The 26,896-nt window shown below is 46.8% G+C and overlaps 1 protein-coding gene across 1 annotated transcript in view; it reads left to right on the top strand.

Moving 5' to 3' along the window:
* The window catches only part of LOC119321062 (urease accessory protein D-like), a 110,020-nt gene extending 85,429 nt beyond the window's left edge, over nt 1–24,591 (top strand). Inside the window, exons 3-10 of the mRNA XM_037594911.1 lie at nt 21,800–22,050; nt 22,128–22,193; nt 22,307–22,381; nt 22,819–22,863; nt 22,965–23,198; nt 23,313–23,395; nt 23,942–24,110; nt 24,213–24,591. Coding sequence (XP_037450808.1) covers nt 21,800–22,050; nt 22,128–22,193; nt 22,307–22,381; nt 22,819–22,863; nt 22,965–23,198; nt 23,313–23,395; nt 23,942–24,110; nt 24,213–24,332 — 1,043 coding nt within the window. The 3' untranslated portion in view covers nt 24,333–24,591. The remainder of the gene's footprint in view (nt 1–21,799; nt 22,051–22,127; nt 22,194–22,306; nt 22,382–22,818; nt 22,864–22,964; nt 23,199–23,312; nt 23,396–23,941; nt 24,111–24,212) is intronic.
* The last annotated feature ends 2,305 nt before the right edge of the window (nt 24,592–26,896 follow it).

Here is a 26,896-nt window from a genome sequence, read left to right on the forward strand (position 1 = left end):
ATGATATTATGAATTTTAAGCAACTTGGTCATGAACATGTTGCGCAATCTTGGGATAGGATGAAATTGATGATACGAAATTGCCCAACTCAGCGTTTAAATTTGTTGATGATCATACAAAAAATTATGTCAGATTGAATTTTGCTTCTAGGAATCTTTTAGATTCGGCTGCGGGAGGTACTTTTATGGAAATTAGTTTAGGAGAAGCTACTAAACTCCTAGATAATATTATGGTTAACTATTCTCAGTGGCATACCGAAAGTTCTTCTTTTAGTAAAAAAGTGCATGCGATTGAAGAGATTAATGTTCTAAGTGGAAAGATGGATGAACTTATGAAATTATTTGCTAGCAAGAGCGCTCTTATTGATCCTAATGATATGCCTTTGTCCACTTCGATTGAGAATAATAATGAATCTATGGATGTAATTTTTGTTAGTAGGAACAATTTTGGTAATATCGCGCATATAGAGGCAATTTTAATCCTAGGACATTTCCTTGTAATTCCTCTAATAATTATGGTAATTCCTACAAAAATTCTTATGGAAATTATAATAAGATACCCTCTGATTGTGATAATAGTGTTAAAGAAATTATGATTTTTCAAAAGAGTTTCAATGCTTTGGTTGAAGAAAAAATGCTTAAGATTGATGATTTGGCTAGGGACGTGGATAGAATTTCTCTTGGGATTGATTCTTTGAAAAATAGATCTATTCCACCCAAGCATGAAACTAATGAGTCTCTAAAAGCTATGAGAATTTCCATTGATGAGTGTAAAGAAAGAACCCTAAGATGCGTGCTAAACGAGATTGGTTTGTAAAAGCATGTTCTTCTAGTTTTCGTGAAAATAATGATGAAGATCTTAAAGTGATTGATGTGACTCCTATTGGATCTTTGTTTTCCAATATAAATCTTGATAAATATGGGACTGGAGATGAGAAAACTTTAGTTAAAAGGTGTCGCAATGATTTGGAGTTTATAGATCTAGATGCAAAAATTGATAAAAGTGGAATTGGAGAGGTCAAGACTTTAAGTAGCAATGAACCCACTCTTTTGGATTTCAAGGAATTTAATTATGATAATTGTTCTTTAATAGATTGTATTTCCTTGTTGTAATCCATGTTGAATTCTCCTCATGCTTATAATCAAAATAAAGCTTTTACTAAACATATCGTTGATGCTATGATGAATTCTTTTGAAGAAAAACTTGAATTGGAAGTTTCTATCCCTAGAAAACTTTATGATGAGTGGGAACCTACTATTAAGATTAAGATTAAGATTAAGGATTATGAGTGCCATGCTTTGTGTGATTTGGGTGGTAGCGTTTCCACAATTCCAAAATCTTTATGTGATGTGTTAGGTTTCCATGAATTTGAAGATTGTTCTTTAAATTTGCATCTTGTGGATTCCACTATTAAAAAACCTATGGGAAGGATTAATGATGTTCTTATTGTTGCAAATAGGAATTATGTGCCCGTAGATTTCATTGTTCTTGATATAGATTGCAATCCTACATGTCCTATTATTCTTGGTAGACCTTTCCTTAGAACCATTGGTGCAATTATTGATATGAAAGAAGGAAACATTAGGTTTCAATTTCCGTTAAGGAAGGGCATGGAACACTTTCCTAGAAAGAAAATTAAGTTTCCATATGAATCTATTATGAGAGCTACTTATGGATTGCATACCAAAGATGACAATACCTAGATCTATGTTTTATGCCTAGCTAAGAACATCTCTAGCAGACCCCGCATTTTGCCGAACTGTAAACTGTGTTTACAGTTCGCACAGGGGCGCTTATGCAGGCTCAAAATCGCAGTGACATAACAGAAATGGTATACAAACCCGTAAAATTTTAAAAAAACCTTGTTTCGCACGAGAAATTTAAGCAAAAGCCCGCCAGAGCTCGCTCGCATAGATAGTTCTTCTTTGCATAGTTAGTTCTTCTTCACATAAGTTCATACACAGCATGCATATATTACATATAAGTTCGCCGGAGCTAGACCAGGCCTACTCTACCGTACCACTACACAAAATTGAGCTCACCGGAGCTCGTGCAGTAGCTGCCTAACAGAGACCCTTTGTGAAACAAGGACAACCATTGTTCGATGTCATCAAGATATGCATGGTTTTGAAACCAGACTATCAGACATTTGCTATGTTGCTCAGGAGCCTAGGAGAAATGAAAGTGAAGGTTATGGTGCTCCATCAGACAGTATAGCATGAAAACATAACAGTCAGGTCAAATGAACTAAGCTTCTGAAATTCTGGTGGTGCATTTATCTGCCGTACTGTTAACTTTTATGCCAACATTCCTATTGTTTTATGGTTGTAATTTGTCTTATTGCGATACAAAATTTGTTCTTAACATGCAGCGACCGACTTAAGAAAAGAGCAAGCCATTTTTGTATAGTGTAGGGTGTTCCCTATATTTGCACTGGTGGCGAACTTTGATGCCTAGTGGATGTAATCTATGCAATCGCCTTAATAGCCTAGTGTTAGTTTCTGTCTTAGTTATTTCCCTAGTCTTCTTTTTCCTTGGTTTGCTAGTGGACACAACAATCATGGGCCATATATGGACCGTGGTAACCTTGAGCATGCTACGGGTCGTAGGATCCATGGGCCTCTTACGGGCCATCGGAATAATTGGCCTCCAACGGGCCATAGAATCAGTGGGCCTCGGGTCGTTGGATAAATGGACCGATATGGGATGTAAATGGGCGTAATTGGTATCGGGCTAGCATGGTAATGGGTCGTTAACAGGTCGGAAGACAACAAAGGCTTATTTTTGTCATAGGCATAACGGGTCGTTAATGGGCTAGAATATAGGACGGGCTGGAAACGGCGCAACGGGTTAACAAGCCACAAACGGGCTGATTCTAACCACGGGTCGAATTTGGCACATTAGGGAACATGCCAGTAACGGGCCGAAAATAATAGAGGGCCGGAAAGGAGCCCAAGAATGTATGGGCCGTTAGTAGGCGAAAGCTAACACGGGCTAGAAACGGCCCATGTGAATCATGGGCCGTTACTGGGCATAAAGAAATTTACTGTTTATTATGGGCCAGAATCACCGCGGCCCACTAAAGGGCCCAAAGATATGAAATGCCTCGTATGTCCTGAAAGACGTCGTGGGCCATACATGGGTTGAAAATGAAACGGGCTGGTATTATACTAGACGGCCCACAAGACGTTGTTGGGCCGATTTCTAGAACGCTATAACGGGTCGTGAGTTACCGAGTCGTAAAATGGGCTATATGTGAACATACCGTTAATAGACTTTTCATGGGCCAGGTTGCTAGCTTTTTACCAGGTCAAACAGGCCGGCCTTTGTAAGCTAAATGGGCCAGTGTTGGGCCGTCGCACGTGTCGACATATCATAGGCACCTATCTAACCCAATGACGTGTTCGGGAACGCAGTAATTTCAAAAAAAAATCCTACGATCACGCAAGATCTATCTAGGTGATACATAGCAATGAGAGGGGAGAGTGTTGTCTACGTACCCTCGTAGACCGAAAGCGGAAGCGTTATGGTAATGTGGTTGATGTAGTGTACGTCTTCACGGTCTGACCGATCCTAGCACCGAAGGTATGGCACCTCTGCGATCTGCACACGTTCAACTCAGTGACATCCCACGAACTCTAGATCCAGCTGAGGTCGAGGGAGAGTTTCGTCAGCACGACGGCGTGGTGATGGTGATGATGAATTTACCGGCGCAGGGCTTCGCCTAAGCACTACGATGATATGACCGAGGTGGAAATCTATGGAGGGGGGCACCGCACATGGCTAAACAATCAACTTGTGTGTTCTAGGGTGCCCCCCTGCCCCCGTATATAAAGTAGCAAGGGGGAGGCCGACCGACCCTCATTGGCGCGCCCCCGAGAGGGGAATCCTACTAGGACCCCAAGTCCTAGTAGGTTTCCACCTAAAGGGAGAGAGGGGAAGGAAGGAGAGGGAGAGGGAGAAGGTAAGGGGGGCGCTGCCCCCCCCCCTTCCTTGTTCTATTCGGACTCAAGGGGGAGGGGCATGCGGCCTACCCTGGCCGCCCTTCTCTCTCTCTCCACTAAGGCCATCAAGGCCCATTAGTTCACCCGGGGGTTCCGATAACCCTCCGACACTCCGGTTTTATCCGGAACACTTCCGGTGTCTGACCATAGTCATCCAATATATCAAGCTTTATGTCTCGACCATTTCGAGACTTCTCGTCATGTCCGTGATCATATCCGGGACTCCGAACAACCTTCGGTACATCATATCACATAAACTCCTAAAACCAATCGTCATCGAACGTTAAGCGTGTGGACCCTACGGGTTTGAGAACTATGTAGACATGACTGAGACACATCTTCGGTCGATAACCAATAGCAGAACCTGGATGCTCATATTGGTTCCTAGACATTCTACGAAGATCTTTATCGGTCAAACCGCATAACAACATACATTGTTCCCTTTGTCATCGGTATGTTACTTGCCCGAGATTCGATCGTCGGTATCATCATACCTAGTTCAATCTTGTTATCGTCAAGTCTCTTTACTCATTTTGTAATACTTCATCCCGCAACTAACTCATTAGTCACAATGATTGCAAGGCTTATAGTGATGAGTATTACCGAGAGGGCCCAGAGATACCTCTCCGAAACATGGAGTGACAAATCCTAATCTTGATCTATGCCAACCCAACAAACACCTTCGGAGACACCTGTAGAGCACCTTTATAATTACCCATTTATGTTGTGACGTTTGGTAGCACACAAAGTGTTCCTCCACTATTCGGGAGTTGCATAGTCTCATAGTCTGAGGAACTTGTATAAGTCATGAAGAAAGCAGTAGCAATGAAACTGACACGATAGTAATGCTAAGCTAACGGATGGGTCATGTCCATCACATCATTCTCCTAATGATGTGATCCCGTTCATCAAATGACAACACATGTCTATGGTTAGGAAACATAACCATCTTTGATTAACGAGCTAGTCTAATAAAGGCATACTAGGGACTATATGTTTTGTCTATGTATTCACACATGTACTAAGTTTCCGGTTAATACAATTCTATCATGAATAATAAACATTTATCATTATTGCCTCTAGGGAATATTTCCTTCATGACGAGCTAACACATGTTTCCTCCGACCAATGAGAATTTTACACGTGGAAAATCGCCATTGGTCGTTGCTATTAACGGGTTATCGGGTCCAAACCGGACCCGATAGCTTAACGGCGACCCATTACGGTGGATGCCACGTGTCGGTTACCCTTGACAAAAGCAATTCCATGACGCGTCATTTATCGTCATGGAAGTGAACACTTCCGTGATGATAGTTTTGGTATTGTCATGGAACACTTCTACAACAGCACAGGTATGACTATCTTGATTCTGTCATAAAATCGTCATGGATGTACATGCATGACAGAAAACGTGACCTACCGTGACCAACACGTATCATCATGGAAGTGTATTTTTTGTAGTGATAGCTACTTCGAAAGCGGTGAATGAAGGAGTCTGGATGAAGGAGTTTATATCCAATCTAGGAGTTGTGCCTATTGCATCGGATCCAATTGCCATAGCCAAGGAGCCCAGGTTTCACAAGAAGGCCAAGCACATCAAACATTGTTTCAACTCCACTCGTGATTACTTGAAGGAGGGAGACATAGAACTTTGCAAAGTACATACGGATCTGAATGTGGCAGCCCAGTTGACTAAACCTCCTCCATGAGAAAAACATGATTAGCACTAGGACTCCATGGGTGTTAGATTCATAACTATGTAAACTAGATTGTTTACTTTAGTGCAAGTGGGAGACTATTGGAAATATGCCCTAGAGGCAATAATAAAATGGTTACTATCATATTTCCCGTTCATGATAAATGTTTATTATTCATGCTAGAGTTGTATTGATCGAAAACTTAAATACGTGTGTGAATACATAAAGTACACTATGTCCCTAGTCATCCTCTACTAGACTAGCTCGTTGATCAAATATGGTTAAGGTTTTCTAACCATGGACATGAGTTGTCATTTGATAATGGGATCACATCATTAGGAGAATTATGTGATGGACAAGACCCAACCATAAGCTTAGCATATGATCGTATCACTTTAGTTTTGCTACAGCTTTCTTCATGTCAAGTATCTATTCCTAAGACCATGAGATCATGCAACTCTCGGATACCAGAGGAATGTCTTGTGTGCTATCAAACATCACTTTTATAATTGGGTGATCATAAAGGTGCTCTACAGGTATCTCCAAAGGTGTTTGTTGGGTTGGCATGGATCGATACTGGGATTTGTCACTCCCTGTGACGGACAGATATCTTTGGGCCCACTCGATCGTACAACATTGTAAAGAGCTTGCAAGCAATGTGGCTAATGAGTTAGTCACGGGATCTTGTATTACAGAACGAGTAAAGAGACTTGCTAGCAACGAGATCGAACTAGGTATGGAGATACTGACGATCGAATCTCGGGCAAGTAACATATCACTGGACAAAGGGAATTGCATACGGGATTAACCGAATCCTCGACATCGTGGTTCAACAAATAAAATATCTTCATGGAATATGTAGGAACCAATATGAGCATCCAGGTTTCGCTATTGGTTATTGACCGGAGAAGTGTCTCGGTCATGTCTACATGATTCTCGGACCCGTAGGGTCCGTACGCTTAACGTTCGATGATGCTAGAGTAGTATTGGGATATGTGCATTGGTAACCGAACATTGTTCGTAGTTCTAGATGAGATCCCAAATGCCATGAGGAGCTCTGGAATGGTCCGGAGGTAAAGATTTATATATAGGAAGTCCCGTTTTAGTTGCCAAAAAAGTTTCGGGCATTACCGGCAATGTATCAAGAGTGCCAAAAGGGGTCGGGGGGGTCCACCCTCCCCGGGGAGCCACATGGGCTGTAGGGGGTGTGCCTTGGCATATATGGGCTAGGGGCACTAGCCCCAAGTGTCCCATGCACCTAGAACATGGAGAGAGGGAAGAGTCCTAAGGGGGGAAGGCACCCGCTAGGTGATGAAGCCATGTACCTAGGGTAGGGTCATGGACCTGTCCAAGATACCCTCCCCAAGGACATCTCTAGAAGAAACCATCTGTCAGTCGACTCAGAAGTATTCCACTCGATGGACTTGAAGACACTCGACCATGAAGCCAACCACTCGACCGCCAGGAGATCTAAAGTCACTCTGCATACAAACGGTCGGTCATTAAGTAGCTTTTATGGTCATCATAGCACTTTATGCAGGGCGTTACCAGTAACCCCGGATCTTAATGTACTTTAAACCCTGCATAACTGAGGGTTGGAGGGGTTTGGCGAACTCTATATAAGCCACCCCCCTCAGTGCAAAGGTTTCGCACCCCTGTAACTCATACGCATATAATCCAGTCGACCGCCTCCGGGCTCCGAGACATAGGGCTATTACTTCCTCCGAGAAGGGCCTGAACTCATAAACCTCTTGCGTATACAACTAATCCATAGCTAGGATCTTGCCTCTCCATTCCTACTCCCCTATTCTACCGTCAGACTCAGAACCACGACAGTTGGCGCCCACCGTCGGGCGGGTGTCTTAGCGACTTATTGGAGAAGTTGCGATTTTTCCGATCTCCTTCATTATGGTTTCAGGCGGAGTTTTGGTTCACGGCCGCGAGATCCGTCTCGGTGCACTCACGTTCATCGCCGACGACTCCGCTTGGCTTCAGGAGGCTCCGCTCGACATCGACGCGCTCCCCGTCCGCAGGGCGACGCACTTTCGCGCGTGCGTCCGCGGCGTCCTCCTGCGGAAACCATCGACCCAGTATCGGTCAGCCCCTGTGTCGTCCTCCCTTCCTGTTTCCCACCGGCGCAAGCGCTCAGGTCGGTCAAGGCTTCAGCGATGGGTGAGACACGCGGTGACCCGCCAGTCGGCCACCCCCCCAAGTCGCGGCAATCGAGCCCGACGAATCTCTCTACGGCCTGTTCGACCTGTCGAATGGCTCCGCAGAGACTGCATCCGAGTGCGACAACAGTGATCCAGCGGCGGAGGTTCTAATGGTCAATGGACCGCGCAGTCCTCCTGGCTTTCCCCACGTCGACGGAGGCGATGGCGGAGGCGATCCGGCACAGGTCCACGAAGAATATCAACCCGAGCCTCTCACTTCACTGCAGAGGGAAGAACTTCACCGCCAGAACATGGATGCGCTACACACTCCTATCGTCGGAGAAACCCCGAGGCTCGTGCCTTAGAGGACGCGCGCTTGGCCAACTTGGCTTAGCGCACTCGACTAGAGAACCTCCAGCGAGCACTCGACGAACGTGCGTGACAACGGGTTCCAGAATCCAGTCGACGTCAACTCTTTCCGCAACCGACTCAGGTATATCGAACTCCGATTCAGAATCTAGCAGCTGCAGCCCGTATAGCAGAGTCGATTCAGCCTTCCCAGTCAGAGGCTGGCAGAGGCTTGTTACAGATTAGAGATTTACTTCAGGCAGCAGGAGATCAAAATTCAGTTGTATCGCAATTGCGGAATAGGATTCACAGCAGATCCGTCGCTGCAAATACAGTCCAGTCGGCCCATAGCCCAAGATCACCCCCGAGGCGTGAGGGACGTGGAGACCGGTGTGATCAGTACAAGGACCGTGAGCAGTATGATGACCGACTCGATCATGATGGTCGACGTCGAGTGCCCACCCCTCCCCCAAGGGGTGGGTCGTACGCGCCTCGGCAGCAGGATGACAGACGCCATCACAGTGTCGGGCGAAGGATTCCAGTCGACCCCAGGGAACTAGGCTTTGATGCAAGATCCATTATCGTTCAAGGTTTGGTCGACAGGAACAGAGCTCACCGAGAAGGACATGACAGAGATGTACCCACCAGTGGCAGAGTACACGTCTCAGGACCAGAGTGTTTTAGCAGAGCCATCAGGGCCGCGGTGATTCCTCCCAACTTTAGGTTGGCGATTGGAGTCAGTAAGTTCACTGGTGAGTCCAAACCTGATACTTGGCTTGAGGACTACCGAGTGGCTGTTCAGATTGACGGCGGCAACGATGAGGTGGCCATGAAACATCTGCCTCTTATGTTGGAGGGTTCAGCCAGAGCATGGTTGAATCAGTTAGCACCCAGCAGCATTTACACTTGGGAAGATCTTGCCCGAGTATTTGTCAGAACATTTGAGGGAACTTGCAAGCGACCAGCAGGGTTGACAGAGCTGCAATCTTGTGTGCAAAAGTCGAATGAAACACTAAGGGATTACATCCAGAGGTGGATCACATTGCATCACACGGTAGAGAATGTATCTGATCACCAAGCAGTCTGTGCCTTCAAGGAAGGTGTTAAGAACAGAGAGCTAAGTCTGAAATTCGGTCGAACCGGAGACATGTCTCTAAGTCGAATGATGGAGATTGCCACCAAGTATGCCAATGGTGAAGAAGAGGATCGGCTCCGGAGTGGCAAGTACAAGTCAGCCGCCCATGAAACCGGAGGAGGGAACTCCAGTCGAAAGCAGAAGCGGAAAGCCGAGCCAGCTGCTCCTGGAGAAGCCTTGGCCGTGACTCAAGGAAAATTTAAAGGGAAGCCCAAAGGGTCTTGGAACCCTAAGAAGGTGAAGGACAAGGAAGGGAATGACGTGATGGATTTGCCGTGCCACATCCACACGAAGAAAGATGAGGAGGGTAAATTCATTTATCCGAAACATTCCACTCGACAGTGTCGGCTCTTGATCCAGCAATTCCAGGGGAAACAGCCCAAAGATAAGGAAAAGGAGTCGGACAAAGTTGAAGACAAAGAAGATAGTGATGATGGATATCCCCAGGTCAATTCCACCCTGATGATTTTTGCTGATGTTGAAAGCAAAAGTCTATTGAAAGTTATCAACCAAGAGGTGAATATGGTTTCTCCGGTGACACCCAGTTATCTGAAATGGTCTCAGACTGCCATCACATTCGACCAGTTCGATCATCCGACACACATAGCCACCCCTGGGAGGCAAGCTTTGGTGGTCGACCCAGTCGTTGAAGGCACTCGACTGGCTAAAGTTTTGATGGATGGTGGCAGTGGCCTGAATATATTGTATGCAGAAACGTTGAAAGGGATGGGCATTCTGATGTCCAGACTCAGTACCAGCAACATGAGTTTCCATGGAGTCATTCCTGGGAAGAAGGCTGAGTCACTCGGCCAAATTTCTCTTGATGTGGTTTTCGGTGATTCCAAGTATTACCGCAAAGAAAAGTTGATGTTCGAAGTTGTGGATTTACAGAGTGCTTATCACGCTATTTTGGGCAGGCCAACTTATGCGCGTTTCATGGCTCGACCATGCTATGTGTACCTCAAAATGAAGATGCCTGGTCCCAAAGGTGTGATCACTATTACTGGCAATCAAAAGAAGGCGGAAGAATGCTTTCAGAAAGGCTCAAAGATCGCCGATGCTCAGATGGCAGTGGTAGAGCTGCAGGAATACCAGAAAATTGCAGATCCGAGTGATTTGTTGCGAGCCAAGAAGCCCGCTACAGAGTCAGTGTTTCAGTCGTCCAGTGAGACAAAGCCGATTCACATTCACCCGACCGACCCCAGTGCTGCTCTGACTCATATCTCTACAACACTCGACTCCAAATAGGAAGAAGCGCTCATCCAGTTCCTCCATGAGAACTGGGACATCTTCTCATGGAAGCCTGCTGGCATGCTGGGTGTTCCCAGGGGGCTGGCTGAGCACCGTCTACGAGTCGACTCAAAAGTGAAACCTGTCAAGGAACATCTTCGACGGTCCGCCGTCCAGAAGAGAAAGGCCATTGGCGAGGAGGTGGCTCGGCTCTTAGCAGCGGAGTTTATCCGAGAGATTTACCACTCCGAGTGGCTTGCCAATGTTGTCATGGTCCCCAAGAAGGACAAGTCACTTCGCATGTGCATCGACTTCAAACATATCAATCAGGCCTGCCCGAAAGATCATTTTCCTCTCCCCCGCATCGACCAAATAGTCGACTCGACTGCGGGATGTGAGCGCCTGTCTTTTTTAGACGCCTACTCTGGTTACCATCAGATTCATCTGTATGGACCCGACGAGATCAAAACAGCTTTCATCACTCCATTCGGGTGCTTTTGTTATGTCACCATGCCATTCGGTCTCAAGAATGTCGGAGCCATGTTCATGAGGATGATTCAGAAGTGTCTTCTCACTCAAATCAGTCGGAATGTGGAAGCATACATGGATGATATTGTGGTCAAGTCACGAAAAGGTTCCGACCTGTTGACTGACATTGCTGAAACATTTGCCAACCTCAGGAGGTATGATATCAAGCTTAATCCATCAAAGTGCACATTCAGAGTTCCTGGTGGAAAGTTACTCGGTTTTCTCGTTTCCGAAAGAGGAATCAACGCCAACCTAGAAAAAGTCGGTACTATACTCCGAATGAAACGCCATGTGCGTGTGCACGATGTCCAGAAGTTTACTGGATGCTTGGCCGCTTTAAGTCAATCATCTCTCGTCTCGGTGAAAAGGCATTGCCTCTTTACCGACTGATGAAGAAGTCAGACAAGTTCGAGTGGACTCCTGAAGCTGATGCAGCGTTTGCAGAGCTAAAAGCCCTGCTCTCCACCCAGCCGATGCTTGCTGCTCCGATCAGCAAAGAGCCTTTGCTACTTTACATTGCAGCCACAAGACAAGTCGTCAGTACAGTACTTACGGTCGAGCGGGAAGAAGAAGGAAAAGCCTTTAAAGTTCAGCACCCAGTATATTATCTTTCTGAAGTTTTGACCCCATCGAAGCAAAGATACCCTCATTATCAGAAGCTTGTATACGGGATTTATATGACCACGAAGAAGGTTGCTCATTACTTCTCTGACCATTCCATTACAGCCGTCAGCGACGCCCCATTGTCAAAGATTCTGCACAACAGAGATGCAACTGGTCGAGTGGCAAAATGGGCAATTGAACTCCTTCCCCTTGATATCAAGTTTGAGGCAAAGAAAGCCATCAAGTCCCAAGCAATAGCAGATTTCATCGCCGAGTGGATTGAACAGCAACTGCCGACTCAAGTTCACCCGCAGCACTGGACCATGTTCTTTGATGGTTCTAAGATGCTGAACGGTTCCGGTGCTGGGGTAGTGTTGGTTTCCCCGAGGAGATAAGCTCAGATATGTGCTCCAGATCCACTTTCATTCCTCCAATAACGAAGCAGAATACGAAGCACTTTTGTATGGGTTGCGTATGGCCATTTCACTCGGTGTCCGTCGCCTCATGGTTTATGGCGACTCAGATTTGGTTGTCAATCAAGTGATGAAGGAGTGGGACGTCAGAAGTCCAGCCATGACTGGTTACTGCAATGCAGTGAGAAAGCTAGAGAAGAAATTCGAGGGGTTAGAGCTTCATCATATACCCCGACTGAAAAATCAAGCGGCTGATGATTTGGCAAAAATAGGTTCCAAGAGAGAAGCGATTCCCAGTAATGTGTTTTTGGAGCACATCCATACACCATCAGTTCAAGAGGATCCTTTCACCGAAGAAGCTCCACAGCCAAAAAGTGTCACGGATCCGACTGAAGTTGAAGTTCCAGCTGTGGTCGACCTGATCATGGAAGTTTTGGTCATCATTCCTGATTGGACAAAGCCGTACATCGTGTATATCCTAAGGAAAGAGCTCCCGGAGAATGAAGAAGAGGCTCGACAGATCGTCCGTCGATCCAAAGCCTTTACCGTGATAAAGGGACAGTTGTACAGAGAAAGCGCGACTGGAGTCGGTCAGAAATGTATAACACCAGAAGAAGGTCGGATAATCCTTGACGATATCCACTCGGGGACTTGTGGTCATCATGCGTCTTCTCGGACCATTGTGGCTAAAGCATACCGAGCGGGATTTTACTGGCCAAGAGCAAATGAAATGGCAAAGGAAATAGTCGACAAGTGTGAAGGATGTCAGTTCTATTCCAATCTGTCACACAAGCCCGCCTCAGCCTTGAAGACCATTCCGCTCGTCTGGCCCTTCGTTGTTTGGGGGTTGGATATGGTTGGACCACTGAGAACTGGCAGGAGCGGCTTCACCCACTTGCTAGTGGCAGTCGACAAGTTTACTAAATGGGTTGAAGCTAAACCTATCAAGAATCTCGATGCTTGCACTGCTATCAGTTTTGTCAGAGAGCTGATATTCAGATATGGAGTTCCACATAGCATCATCACTGATAATGGGCCAAACTTTGATTCCGACAAGTTCAAAGCTTTTTGCACCTCTCAAGGCACACGAGTCGACTATGCTTCATTCGCTCACCCCCAGTCGAATGGACAAGCAGAAAGAGCAAACGACGTAATTCTCAAAGGACTGAAACCCCGGTTGATGCGTGATCTCAAGCACGCAGCAGGTGCATGGGTAGATGAACTTCCTTCAGTTCTTTGGGGATTGAGGACCATCCTAATCGGTCGACTGGGCGGACTCCATTCTTTCTGGTCTATGGAGCTGAAGCAGTTCTGCCAAGTGACTTGCTTCACAATGCGCCTCGAGTCGAGCTCTACTCTGAAGATGAAGCAGAACAAGCCCGGCAGGATGCAGTCGACCTCCTAGAAGAGGAAAGAGAGATGGCCCTGATCCGCTCGACTATCTATCAGCAAGACTTGCGTCGATTCCATGCCAGAAATGTGAAGAGTCGAGCCTTCCAGGAAGGAGATTTGGTCATCCGAGTGGATCAGCAGAAGCCACACAAGCTTGCTCCTACTTGGGAAGGCCCCTTCATCGTCACCAAAGTTCTCCACAATGGAGCGTATCGTCTTTACAATGTCGATCGCCAGATCGATGAGCCACGAGCTTGGAACGCGGAGCTGCTCCACCCTTTTTATACTTAAGTACTCACTCGGATGAGATGTACTAAAAGTACCTCTGTAGTTTGTTTATCAAAGACAAGAATGTTACAATTTTCCCAGTGATTGTTGTTACTTTTTGTTTACGTGAGAAATCCCCCAGTGGGTGGCTTAGCTGCGAATCCGTTTCGCCTAAGTTTATAAATAAAAAAATCCCTATCGAGTGGTGAGCTAGCCTCCCACTCGGGGGCTTAGCTGCGAATCCGCGCCTAAGTGTTTGAAAATCCTACCGAGTGGTGAGCCAGCCTTCCACTCAGGGGCTTAGCTGCAGTCCAGTACTCGCCTAAGTATTTAAAAATCCTACCGAGTGGAGAGCAATCCTCCCACTCGGGGGCTTAGCTGCAATCCAGTACTCGCCTAAGTATTTAAAAATCCTACCGAGTGGAGAGCAATCCTCCCACTCGGGGGCTTAGCTGCAGTCCAAGTACTCGCCTAAGTTTGAAAAATCCTACCGAGTGGAGAGCAATCCTCCCACTCGGGGGCTTAGCTGCAGTCCAGTACTCGCCTAAGTATTTAAAAATCCTACCGAGTGGAGAGCAATCCTCCCACTCGGGGGCTTAGCTGCAGTCCAGTACTCGCCTAAGTATTTAATCCATTCCGATCCGCAAGGATGACGAGGTGCAGGTCGTCTGCTACCTTCTCCTTCGGAGCTATGCCACAAATACAATGTGTGCTCTACAAGGACGACGAGGTGCAGGTCGACTGCTACCTTCTCCTTCGGGGCTACGCCACAAATACAATGTGTGCTCTGCAAGGACGATGAGGTGCAGGTCGACTGCTACCTTCTCCTTCGGAGCTACGCCACAAATACAATGTGCGCTCTGCAACGATGACGAGGTGCAGGTCGACTGTTACCTTCTCCTTCTGAGCTATGCCACAAATACAACATGCGCTCCATCCTCATCCAGAAGGACGCAGGTCGACTGCAATCTGTGCTCCATCCCCACCTGCAAGAGCGATGAAGTGCAAGTTGACTGGACTTTCCACCTCAGAGTTGCGTCTCAAGCATTAAAGTATATTGCGAGTGAAGAACCAAGTTCGCTCGAAGGCAAATGCAAGCTTATTCAATGATAAGCCAAGTTCAAATAACATCCTACGGATTCAGAAGTGCTCAGGCGTCAAGCCTGTAAAAGTTTATTGGTTACAAAACCACTCGGCATTCTGAGGCAAATTTAAGGCAAGGCATAGAATTTTTTCTTACTCCTCAGGTGGAGGACTGGAAGGCGCGACAAACTGGTCCAAGTCGATTCCGTCAGCAATCCGAGTGGCAGCAGCGATAAAGGTCTCCATGAAAGATTGGAAGTCGTGCTTCTTGGTATTGGCCACCTTGATGGACGCCAGCTTGTCCTCTCGCGCATCCTTGCAGTGAACACGGATCAGGGACAGAGCAACATTAGCGCCACACCTGGCAGAAGACTTCTTCCATTCCTGCACTCGACCTGGAACGTCATTCAGTCGAGTCATTAAAGACTCGAGGTCATTTTGAAGTGTCTCTCTTGGCCAGAGTGTCGTGTCAATCTGCGACACTGCAACCTTCAGTCGAGCGAGGTAGTCAACCACACCGGCAACACGAGACTCCAGTCGGAGCACGTTCATAGCGGCTTCATCCTTCACAGGAGAGTTAATGGGGTCCAAGCTTGTCTCCACTCGACTGGTCTCCTCCTCAAAGTTCTGGCAGAATTCTGTAAACACAATTCGAAGTTAAGCCAACAGTTCTACGATGAGTCGATGATAACAAGTCAGTCAGATAGAAGAGATTACCTTCAAGCATGAGGAATAACTTCTTGGCGAGCCCTCCCAGATAAGCCTCTGGATCGTTCTTCTTCCCCGCCAGTTCGCTAGCCTTGTCACTCAGAGCTATCTTGTCATTCTTCAGACGGCTGACCTCCTTGTTGGCCGCGTCGAGAGCAACTTTCAGATTGGCGTTCTCCTCTTCAAGTTTCTTGACTGAAGCCAGTTTTTCTTCCGCAAGCTTCGTTTTGTCCAAAGCCGCCTTCTGCGCCTCGGCGAGGTCATGGTCCTTCTTCTTCAGAGCCTCCTTTAGTTTATCTGCAAAGTGACAATGAGATCAGAATCAGGAATGGACAGAAAGACAAAGACAGTCGTCAAGATTCTCACCAAACATACCTTTTGCTTCATCCTTCGCCTTCTTGAAGTTCTCCTGAACAAGCTTCAAGTCAAGGTCGAGCTGGATATGCTTGTTTTCCAATTCAGTGTAACGAGCCACAAGCTCGCAAGATTTCTGCGAAGGGTCAGTCGACAGACATCAAAGATGGGTTGCTTCCGAGTTACTAAGATAAAAATAGTAACATTTCTAAGACTACTGTTGAATCAAAATATTCAACAGTAGTCTTGGGGACTACACCCAGTGGGTGCACTCAGCGTGCCCCCACTGGTTCTACCGACTTGGTCCGATGAGTCGACTGAAATAGACAAAAAGGTTCTGATCCTAAACCACAGCTAACTGCCAGCAGTCAGCCACGATAAAAAAAGCAGGTTCTTCAGACCTTAGTCGACTGCCAGCAGTCGACCATGGTCTCGGGAAACTACACCCAGTGGGTGCACTCAGCGTGCCCCCACTGGTTCCAAGATTCCACTCGACATGGTCCGACCAGACTGAGTGAAGAAGTTAGAATGAAGAAATTTAAAGTACAAAGACTACAGTCGACTGCCAACAGTCCACCATAGTCTCGGGGACTACACCCAATGGGTGCACTCAGCGTGCCCCCACTAATCCAAAAAATTCAATCGACACACCCAGTGCGTGTACAGATACAAAGATCTTCAGAAAGAAAATCTTCAGATAGCATATCCTAACAGAACAAGCGGTGAACAACTAACCTGGACGTTGCTCTGAAGGGTTGAGCTAGCGTCATAAGCCGCCTAGCTGGCTTCTTGGATCGCCTTCACCTGCTCCATCATGATCCCCCCCCCCGGCGTATAGCCTCCTTAGCAGCACTCGCTTGGTCCTCTGGGACGTGGTGGGTGGCTAAAAGGGAAGGCGGATCAGCAGTCGACGACGAAGGTTGAGCACTCGTCAGCGGCACAGTGAAAGACACGGAAGTCCGAGTGATGTTGCCACCCTCCTAAACCAGTGTCTCAGGCTCTGATGCAGTCTGAGTGGTTTTGCCGGCCGGCGCCTTTCTGTTCCTCCTCGGCCTCAGCGGCACCTCGTCGTCGTCATCAGGGAGATCAATGACATGAGGAGGAGCTTCAGGAGAAGTCCAAAGTTAAAATCGAGAATCCAATCGACCAAAAGTGAAACTATAGAGATCGTACCAAGGTTGGAGGTGGCAGCGTCTTCCATTTCCTGGTCTTCGTTCTTGGCGGAGGTCTCAGAGGTAGCAGCACTGCAGATTTAAGAAACTAGTCGGTTAGTCAACAAGTCGACCAAGAGTCTGTCAATGCTAAATGAGTAAACACAAGTTCTGTTGTTACCCGGAGATGGTGAGAATGGTCATTCTCATCTTGGGCAAGGCCTTCGGCGGCTTCGATGATGCCGCTCTTGGATGCTTCGGCGCTTTTTCAGTCGGCGCCAGAGAAGTCATCCGAGGGCGCTTTGACGACTGCCCAACGGGCGCAGTCGCTTGGCCACGCTCGTTCATGGGGTCGTGGGTGAGCTTGGATCGCCTTTCCGAACAAGGAGGGTCGACTTCCTCCTCCTCCTCTTCACTTGAGTCGTCGTCATCCTCTTCCTCCTCATTATCAGATTGCCACTCCTCCTCACTTTCACCTCCACTCACCCCTCCCTCCTCAGCTTGTTCCTGCGCCCCGTTGGGCATCGAGTACATCTCAGTAGTGGCCTGGAAGACAACAAACAAGACAAAAGTTAGTCGACTGATTTTAAGCAAACAGAATGAAGAAAGCGTGATCACAGTCAAAGATGCAGGATTGGACCTTGTCTACTTCGTATGACTGGTCGAGTGGAGGAATCCTCCTGGCTCCTCGGGGGTTGTCCTTGTTTCTTGTGATGCTCGCCAGCCACCTCTCCAGCGTGGCATCCTCGACCTCCTCCGGGTGGATCCGAGTGGTGTCCTCAGTGCCAGAATACAACCACATTGGATGGTCTCTATCTTGAAGTGGCTGGATACGACGTCGAAGGAAGACCTCCAAGAGGTCCATGCTGGTCACTCCGTCACGGATAAGCTGGACCACACATTCGACCAGCACCTTAACCTGCGCCTTTTCTTCCGGGATCACCTTCAAAGAGGAAGGCTTGCTCACTTGGTCCATGGAAAAAGGAGGGAGTCCAGTCGACTGCCCTGGCGTCGGCTGGTCCTTGCAATAGAACCAGGTCGACTGCCATCCACGGACCGACTCGGGTAGGACCATGGCCGGAAAAGAACTTTTTCCCCTCATTTGAACCCCAAGACCCCCACACATCTGAATCACTTGTAGTTCTCTCATCACTCAGATTGGCCTTTTTCACCGTCTGAGAGCGACAGGTGAAAATGTGCTTGAAAAGACCCCAATGAGGTCGGCAACCCAAGAAATTCTCGCACAAAGACACGAAGGCAGCGAGGTACACGATGGAGTTGGGTGTGAAGTGGTGGAGTTGCGCCCCAAAGAAATTCAGAAATCCCTGAAAGAAAGGGTGAGGCGGCAAAGAAAACCCACGGTCCACATGGGTGGCCAAGAGAATGCACTCACCCTCCTGAGGTTGCGGCTCTGAATCCTTCCCCGGGAGCCGCGCCGATCCATGAGGGATTAGTCCTTCATTGGCCAGGTCATCAAGATCTTTTTGACGAATCGTCGAGCGGATCCAGTCGCCCTAGATCCAGCCCTGCGGCAGGCCGGCCCTTGGCGAAGATCCGCCCCGACTGGTCGCCCTTCCCTTCGCCTTCGCTGTCGCTTTATTCGCCCGCTCCAAAGCCGCCGTCTTCTCCTTCACCATCGTCGCCGGCGAGACGCACACGGAGCAGCGGCGCTGAGATGGAAGCGAACACGGCGGATAAGTCTGAGGAAGAGGGGGAGGAAATGAGAGCGCACTATTCAGAAAACCCCGTCCGACGCCTTATAGTAGTGACTTGTAGGCCCGGGCGATCCTGTCAAATCCCGCAACAGTCGCGCGCGTGATACGTGGCGAAAAAGGTGGCGCAGTGATCGAGGCGTTCCTGCCTTATCCCATCCGATTACCGCGGCCTCCTCCGCCCCGCGCGCTTCCCGAAATTTGAATCCCGCTAAATCCGCGAACTGCAGAGCAACTTGTCAGACGGGAGATTTCCTCCGCTCTGTCGTTCGGAGATCTCTAAGTACAGGAAATTCACTCGACGGATACAAAGAATGGATCAAGGCGACTGAAAAAGAAGTTGGTGCCGTCACCTAAGTTCATTGATCTAGAACAAGACATACTCATAGCACGAAAAATGGGTCGGAAGAGTTCTCAACTCCTTCCCCACTCAAACCTCGATCCATTCGGGGGCTAATGATGAAGCCATGTACCTAGGGTAGGGTCATGGACCTGTCCAAGATACCCTCCCCAAGGACATCTCTAGAAGAAACCACCTGTCAGTCTACTCAGAAGTATTCCACTCGACGGACTTGAAGACACTCGACCATGAAGCCAACCACTCGACCGCTAGGAGATCTAAAGTCACTCTGCATACAAACGGTCGGTCATTAATTAGCTTTTATGGTCATCATAGCACTTTATGTGGGGCGTTACCAGTAACCCCCGATCTTAATGTACTTTAAACCCTGCATAACTGAGGGCTGGAGGGGTCTGGCGAACTCTATATAAGCCACCCCCTCCTCAGTGTAAAGGGTTTGCACCCCTGTAACTCATACGCATATAATCCAGTCGACCGCCTCCGGGCTCCGAGACGTAGGGCTGTTACTTCCTCCGAGAAGGGCCTGAACTCATAAACCTCTTGCGTATACAACTACTCCATAGCTAGGATCTTGCCTCTCCATTCCTACCCCCCTATTCTACTGTCAGACTTAGAACCACGACACTAGGTGCCTTGGGGAAGAAGGACACCTCCCTAGGCCCACGCCCCCTCCTTGGAGGAGGGGCGAGGTCTATGCCCCAACCCTCCCCCTTGCCTTCTATATATAGTGGGGGAGAGGGAGGGGCTGAACACATCAATTCCCACGCCTCGGCGGCAGCCCTACCTCTCCCATAACTCCGTTTTCTCCTCATATTGGTTTCGACTACGTTTTGTGAAGCCCTGTCGGCACTGCACCACCACCATCTCCACCATGCCATCGTGCTAGTTGAGATCCCATATATTTCTCCTTTCTTGCTTGCTAGATCAAGAAGGAGGAGACGTTATCGAGTCACACGTGTGTTGAACGAGGAGGTGTCATCCATTCGGCGCTAGATCGGATTGGATCGTGATCGGATCGCGAAGAGTACGACTACATCAACCGCGTTATATACGCTCCCGCTTTCGGTCTACAAGGATATGTAGACACACTCCGCTCTCGTTGCTATGCATCTCCTAGATTAGATCTTGGGTGTTCGTAGGAATTTTTTTGATTTTCATGCTTCGTTCCCCATCAAACCCTACTCCCTCCAATCCATAATAAGTGTCGCAATTTTGAACTAAGTTTGAACTAACCTTAGTTCAAAATTGCGACACTTATTTTGAATCGGAAGGAGTATTTGATATCTGGATGTTAGTAGTTTTTTTTTAACGCGTGCTCAATCCTAGGAATTCTTGTACTAAAATTCTAGAGTAATTACATTTTATACCGAAAGTAGCTACTAATTTCTCAATTGTTATCTTAAGTGAGAAAAGATCAAGATGAAAGAATAAAACTTGAAAATGTACAAAACAAGAAAAACCTAGTTAAAAAGTTGAAGAAAAAATGAATGAGAAACTGATGGTGGTCAAAAAAACATATTACTAGCAAGCAGTCCCATGCTTACCCTTAAGGGGTGCTCACTTGATAATAAATTAATGATTCCGGTAAAAGAAAACACCACTCGGCTTGCACTGCTAAGTCGTCTCAAAATAATTGCAAGTTTTTTCTTGAAATTCCTAATCATCTAATGGCGGGAAAAGAAAATGGCGCCCGGGACATTTCTCGCCTGTTGCGAGACCAAACCCGGTCTCCTCTGGGTCCGCGCAGACACGACAAACTAAAGTTCTCGCGTCAGTTTTTTCTTCTCTCTGGTTTTTTTTTATCGGATTTTCACTTTTTAAAATTGGTTTCTTTTGGGGTTTTTGGCTTCACGTTTTCTTCATTTTTTTTGGTTCTTACTTCTTTTTTCAATGGTTTTATTTGGGTCCTTTATTTTTGTTTAACACTTGTATACTTTTTTATACACATCATACATTTTTTATATACATCGTGAACATATTTTATATTGTTTAACATTTTTAAAACACAAAATTAACATTTTTCAAAATATATTTTTGTTGTCTACTTTTTAAATGCACATTGTATGTTTTTCATATACATTTTAAATATTATTTATATATATGTTTATCATTTTTCAAATACATTATTAATATTTTATCAAATTCATGGTTTTGAATTTTTTTTCAGATATGTGTCAAACATTTTTCGAATACACACTGAAACATTTTTTTTCTCAATGGTACGAAACACTTCTTTTAAACTATGCGAAATTTTTGTGTACATTGTATAAAATTTTAAATAGGTTGGGAATATAAATATGTGATATTTTTAATATTAACCTACATTTTTTGAATGTTATGATTGTATTTTTGAATTAAACTAACATTTTTAAAATTGTATACTCATTTGTTTAAAATTCCACATATAATTGTTTTAAACGCGTGAACATTTTTAAATGTCGCAATATTTTTTGGAATGCTATCAACATTTTCTGAAATTATGCTAACGATTTTTAACACCGCATTAAAAAAATAAAATTCATGGTTTTATACTTTCAGTAAATTTAAGTTTTGAAATATATGTAACGAGAATCTTTTCAAATATATGAGAAAAAGGAATGAATACAAAAACAGAGAAAAAACTTAGCTGAAGGAAGCAACTTGGGTCGGCCCATTAGTAGCGAGGCCTGAGGCGAGACGCTACAAACCTGCTCCCTCAACGGCCCAAACTTCGATCTTTTGGGTTGACTCGTTTGACAGGGCCTCCGCCTGGGGAATGGAATTGGAGGCGGTCGCCGACGGAGGGCCGGCGACGGCGGCCGAGGCGACGCTGACGCCGACGGGCGTGGTGCGGGTGGAGAAGGTGAGGGGAAGGTCGGCGGTCACCCGGTGCTTCGCCAAGTATCCGCTCAAGATCATCGTCCCCTCCAAGGTACCTACCTCCTTTGCCGCTCCCTCGCCCAGAGAGGAGGTAGATTGGCTCGCTCAACTGACCTCGCCACGTGGCAGGTGGGCCCCGCCTCCTCCGGCGCCGTCTGGCTCTACGTCCTCACCTACGGCGGCGGCATCGTCTCCGTGAGCCTTCTCTCCGATTCCATTATCCTCTTCTCGGTAGACCAATTGGCACCCGCAGACAGGAGGGGAGCCAAGTGCTGGCTCTTCCCTGAGAGTGCGTTCTGGTCATGCAGGGGGATAAGATCTCCTGCGCGGTGACAGTCGGTGACGGGTGCATGGCGGCGATGACGACGCAGGCGTCCACCAAGGTAATTCTACTTGTTATGTTTCAAGTTGTCAACTGAACTGAAGACTCGGTAGATTTGTCAGTGCAGTAGGCGATGACCGGCAATACACTTCTTAATATGTACTGTACTTCGCATAATTTTTCCATGCAAAAAAGTCTGTATAACTTCGTAGTGTTAAGTTATTTATCAATGTATATGTTCAAAAAAGGTTATTTATCAACGTAGGAGACTGGTTACTGTTTTTTTAGTGGTATAAACAGGTTACTGTTTGCTAGACAAATTATCAAAAATTTCTTGGTATGGTTAGCAGTTTGCGAAATCCTTCTACTGAACAACTGACATGCGTCACATGCCTCTTTGGTCAATGTATAAACATGCGCAGTTGCCAATTTTGAACTTTAAAAGCTAATTCTCCAGCAAGTCACTGTTTGTTCCCTAATCGTCAAGTACATGTGTAGGTTTACAAGGCTGTGGGTTCAAAATGTTCTGAGCAGGTACTAGAGGTAATGTTTCTTTAAAGGAAATTGATAAATCTTGGCCCTCAATTTCTAAGGTGACTGCTTCAATTCTTACAAATATAACAATACTTTGTTACATGCAGTAGGCAACAGTTGGAAAAGATGCACTGCTTGCGGTTATTCCAGATCCCGTAACCTGCTTCTCAACCGCTCGATACTACCAAAAGCAAGTGTTTCATTTATCTGGGGATTCAAACTTGGTCATTGTAGATTGGTTTACAAGTGGCCGGTATGAGAGTGGAGAAAAATGGGACTTCAACTCCTACAAGAGTGTTAACCACATTCTTTTGGAAGAGTATCAGCCTCTGTTTATTGACTCGGTGTGAACTTGTGCATTTCTCATAGCATGTGCCTGATTAAGTTATATTCATCTCCGTTTGAATTGCTACTTATCCTCAACATCATGCCATGATAACCTTTCCATGTCTGAACAGGTTCTACTGGAACAAGGCTCAAATTGTACTATTGCTGAGCGGATGCAGGAATATAACGTCGTTGCGATGGTTGTATTATCGGGGTAAGTTCATCTGGCACTGATATATACATTTCTCTTCGACCTCTACAAATATGACAGTGAGAAGAACGGCTTATGAACTGCCTAGTTAGGTTTAACAAAGTACTGTGTTAGACAAGAATCAATTTCAGGCTGCGCTGAAAGGCATGAATGTACAACTATTCATATATCAGTTCAGTCAATGAGCACTATTTTCTTCTCCGGTCATCATCGCGATCTGATATAAAAACTAACAGTATAACATTCAATAATGTCCTTTTACTTGTCGTTTCTTTCTCTATTGGACCGGAGGTTCTCCGGCTTGGTGTTTGGCAATTGTTACAGTGTAAAACTGCACCTGGTTCCTAGTATGTCAAGTCAAGGCTATTCGTACTCCAAGTTAACGTAAAATCTGCCAATGCTCTTCAAAAGAAACGTAAATGTACCAATAGTTCTCAGTAATCATGTTCCGTCAGTTTTTATGGATCCTGTGAAATCATGGCAACCTGTCCCTACTAGGAGCCTGGCTGCCTGAATGTGAACCATGTTGCTGAGGATTCCCTTTTGCAGGCCAAAGTTGAAGCAGATACAAGATCAGATGCAAGACGAAGTAAAGAACATGATGTCTGTACAACTGCGTCCTCCCACCTCTGGTGGAGGCCGCTACGCCGCAAGGCCACAGGCCGTACAACCCCAGAGGCCCCCGCTCGTTGCCTCTTGCAGTCCATTTGGTCGCACGGTTAGCTGCCGCTCCTTCTTCCTGAAGTACCAGAACCACAGCTAATTGCGCGTGCTTGGCTCGACAGAACACGTGACAACATCTGTTTTTCGGTTGCTGCAGGGGACTGGCATGGTCGCTCGGATAGTGGCGGTGAGCACCGAGTCAGCATACACCTTCCTCAGACATCATCTGGCAGCGCTTGAACCGTTCCTTGGCGTTGCCCCTTATTCTTCGTCATGAAGCTAGCAAGCAGCAAGAAGCTGCTGAGAGTCACCGGATCATGAAACCTCGGCGCAGATGAATAATGGAGCTGTAAATCGCTGAGGCAGAGACAGCTAACGTTGCGGCGTCCATCTTACCTGAGCCAATTTCAGGGCCAGGCTCTGTAAATGATGGGTTGGTTGGGCCAATTCGTGTTAACTGGGCCTTATTAGTCTGTGCAATTTAGGGCCCAAAATATAAGTGTTTCTGTTGCTAAAAAAAAGGTGTTTCGTACACTCTTTCTTGGCGTCTATCATCACTACGGATTTTGAAAAAAAAATCAGAACTGCAAAGTGGTCATCGGCTGAAGTCGATGCGATGTGACAAATATGAGCTTGGATGGATCACGAAGTAGTGCACACAGGAGCTGTGAGGTGAACTTGATGGCGGCGCACGTGTAGGGAGCTGCACCCCGCGTCGGCAAAACTCCGGCCGGCCATCAGTCCAGAGGGAGAGGGAGGGAGCTGGCTGGACGCCGACGAATGATGAGGCGAAGGGAAGGGAGGAGACCGGCGGTCAAAGAGACGGTACAATGATAATGGAGCGGTGGGGGTTCTGAATCCTCCTGGGCCTGGACTGGGAGAAGGTGCCGCCGCTGCCTCCCGTTACCCTGCAGCCTCACTCAAGTCCGTCCATGGGGGCCCCGCCCAGCAGAGCCCGTTGCGCCTCGTCGTGGATGGACCCCCGGCCTTTTGTTTTGTTCCCCCCAGCTTTCTCCTCCCATCATTGGGCCTTTCTCTGCACCGTCGCTAACTAGGCAGTGGCATTATTGTCTCAACAAAAAAAAAAAAAACTAAGCAATGACACCTCAATTATGACGGCTGGGGCCTGAGGCGTGATTTCAAAATCAAAAGAAACACGACCAACCGTGTGATCCTGGGTCACGGATTCTGCTGCATCGATCAGACGTTATTTCGTGTGAGTTTGTGTAGGTGGTGCGCGTAAAGTGCATGGGGCAGGGGAGACATGGTCGCGCACTGCTCCAAGAGCCGGCGCCAGTTTGGGATGGTCCAGGCACGGCACGCAGGGGCCGGCCAATGCTTTGCTACGCCGATGCGCGGGCGTATCACCTTGTGGATTGTGGCCGGTGGTCCTCGATCTGAACGAACAATGCGCTTGCGAAAGCCTGCAGGGGCCTGTTTCCCTTGGGCCTCACACACGTCCTCACACCAAATTGATACTACTACTACAAACCAAGGAGTTCATTTGGTTAGATTTAATGCAAATTTTCTTCAGAACTGCAGGCTCTTTTCATTCCATTTAAATAGAGTCCTTCAAATTTCGTGTAAATTTTCCTTGAGCCAAAGAGAAATCCTGGTACCATAACGGATGTAGTCTAGTTTTCGGGGAAACAAAATACATTACTACGAGGAGAGGGAGAAAGTACAGTGCTGAACTGTTGACGCTGGCATGTGTGGGTAATTATTACTACAAGGGTAGCCCGTCAAAAAATACTACTCCAACGGGTACTACAAGGGTAGCCCGTCAAAAAATACATTACTACAAGTATTATCGCTAGGGTAGAGGTCGTTTGCATGGCATGTGGTAAAGCTGACATGCATGAGAGCGTAGGAGGGAGAAAGACGATGATGGACATGGACTGATGAGGCCACCAACGGAGCAGGATGGATGGACGGGACAGGAGAGGGGGTTGCGTGTCTGTTCATCGTCTTACACTTACTGGATACTAGATAGATTCCGCAGGTTTCAAGAGGTGGTGGAGAGGAGGAGAAGGTACTGTTGCAACACATCAATCATTCTAGCTGGGCCTCCCTCCGCTCCTTGGGGTTGGTTATTGCTAGTTATCGCTGCTTCTCCAGGATTGGCAAAGAAATAGGGAACATAATGTCCAAAGACCACTTTGTTGCTTCCTGTACCATGCAAGCAAGAGTGCAGCCGCAAAATACACACACAATGGCAACTAACATGTGGGACCAAGGGAGTGGACATGTGGTGACGTGCTTACAAATCTTTGTGTGCGAAAATTTACCGCGAATTTGAACTCGTTTGAGCTAACACATCTTGAAGTTGGAAGGCGATTCAAAAGTTCCAGCATGACACATTCATGGGCTTCTCTTCTTAGAGTTACTATAAAGGGTTGTGCATATTTTGAATTTTTCGCGCTTATGAAAATATTCACTTCGGACGATTACGTACCCCGGTTTGAAAACAACGTCATGGTCAGAAGTGGGCCCACATGTCATTGGCCTTCTTTTGTCCTTTGTATATATATCGAACGTTTCTCGTTTGGCTAGATAGCTAGCATGGGTGTCGCTATAAACGACAAAGAAAAAAAAAACTCCTATTGGCAAGGAAACATTGTATACACACTTTATATTCGAGATATTCTTTTGTTCACATTACCAACTTTCGTGGCAGACAGAGGGAACAATGCATATAGCATATCCGCACATTCCAGCTACTTGTCGGCACAACCACCCCTATTGTACAACTGTGAACGGTGTTCCAGAAAGCCCGACACAAATGCGCTCCTCGCACGTGCGACGACGTGCAAGTACACCGACCGATCCAACAGTTGCGCG

Source organism: Triticum dicoccoides, chromosome 6B, assembly GCF_002162155.2.
Source record: "Triticum dicoccoides isolate Atlit2015 ecotype Zavitan chromosome 6B, WEW_v2.0, whole genome shotgun sequence".
NCBI lineage: Eukaryota > Viridiplantae > Streptophyta > Magnoliopsida > Poales > Poaceae > Triticum > Triticum dicoccoides.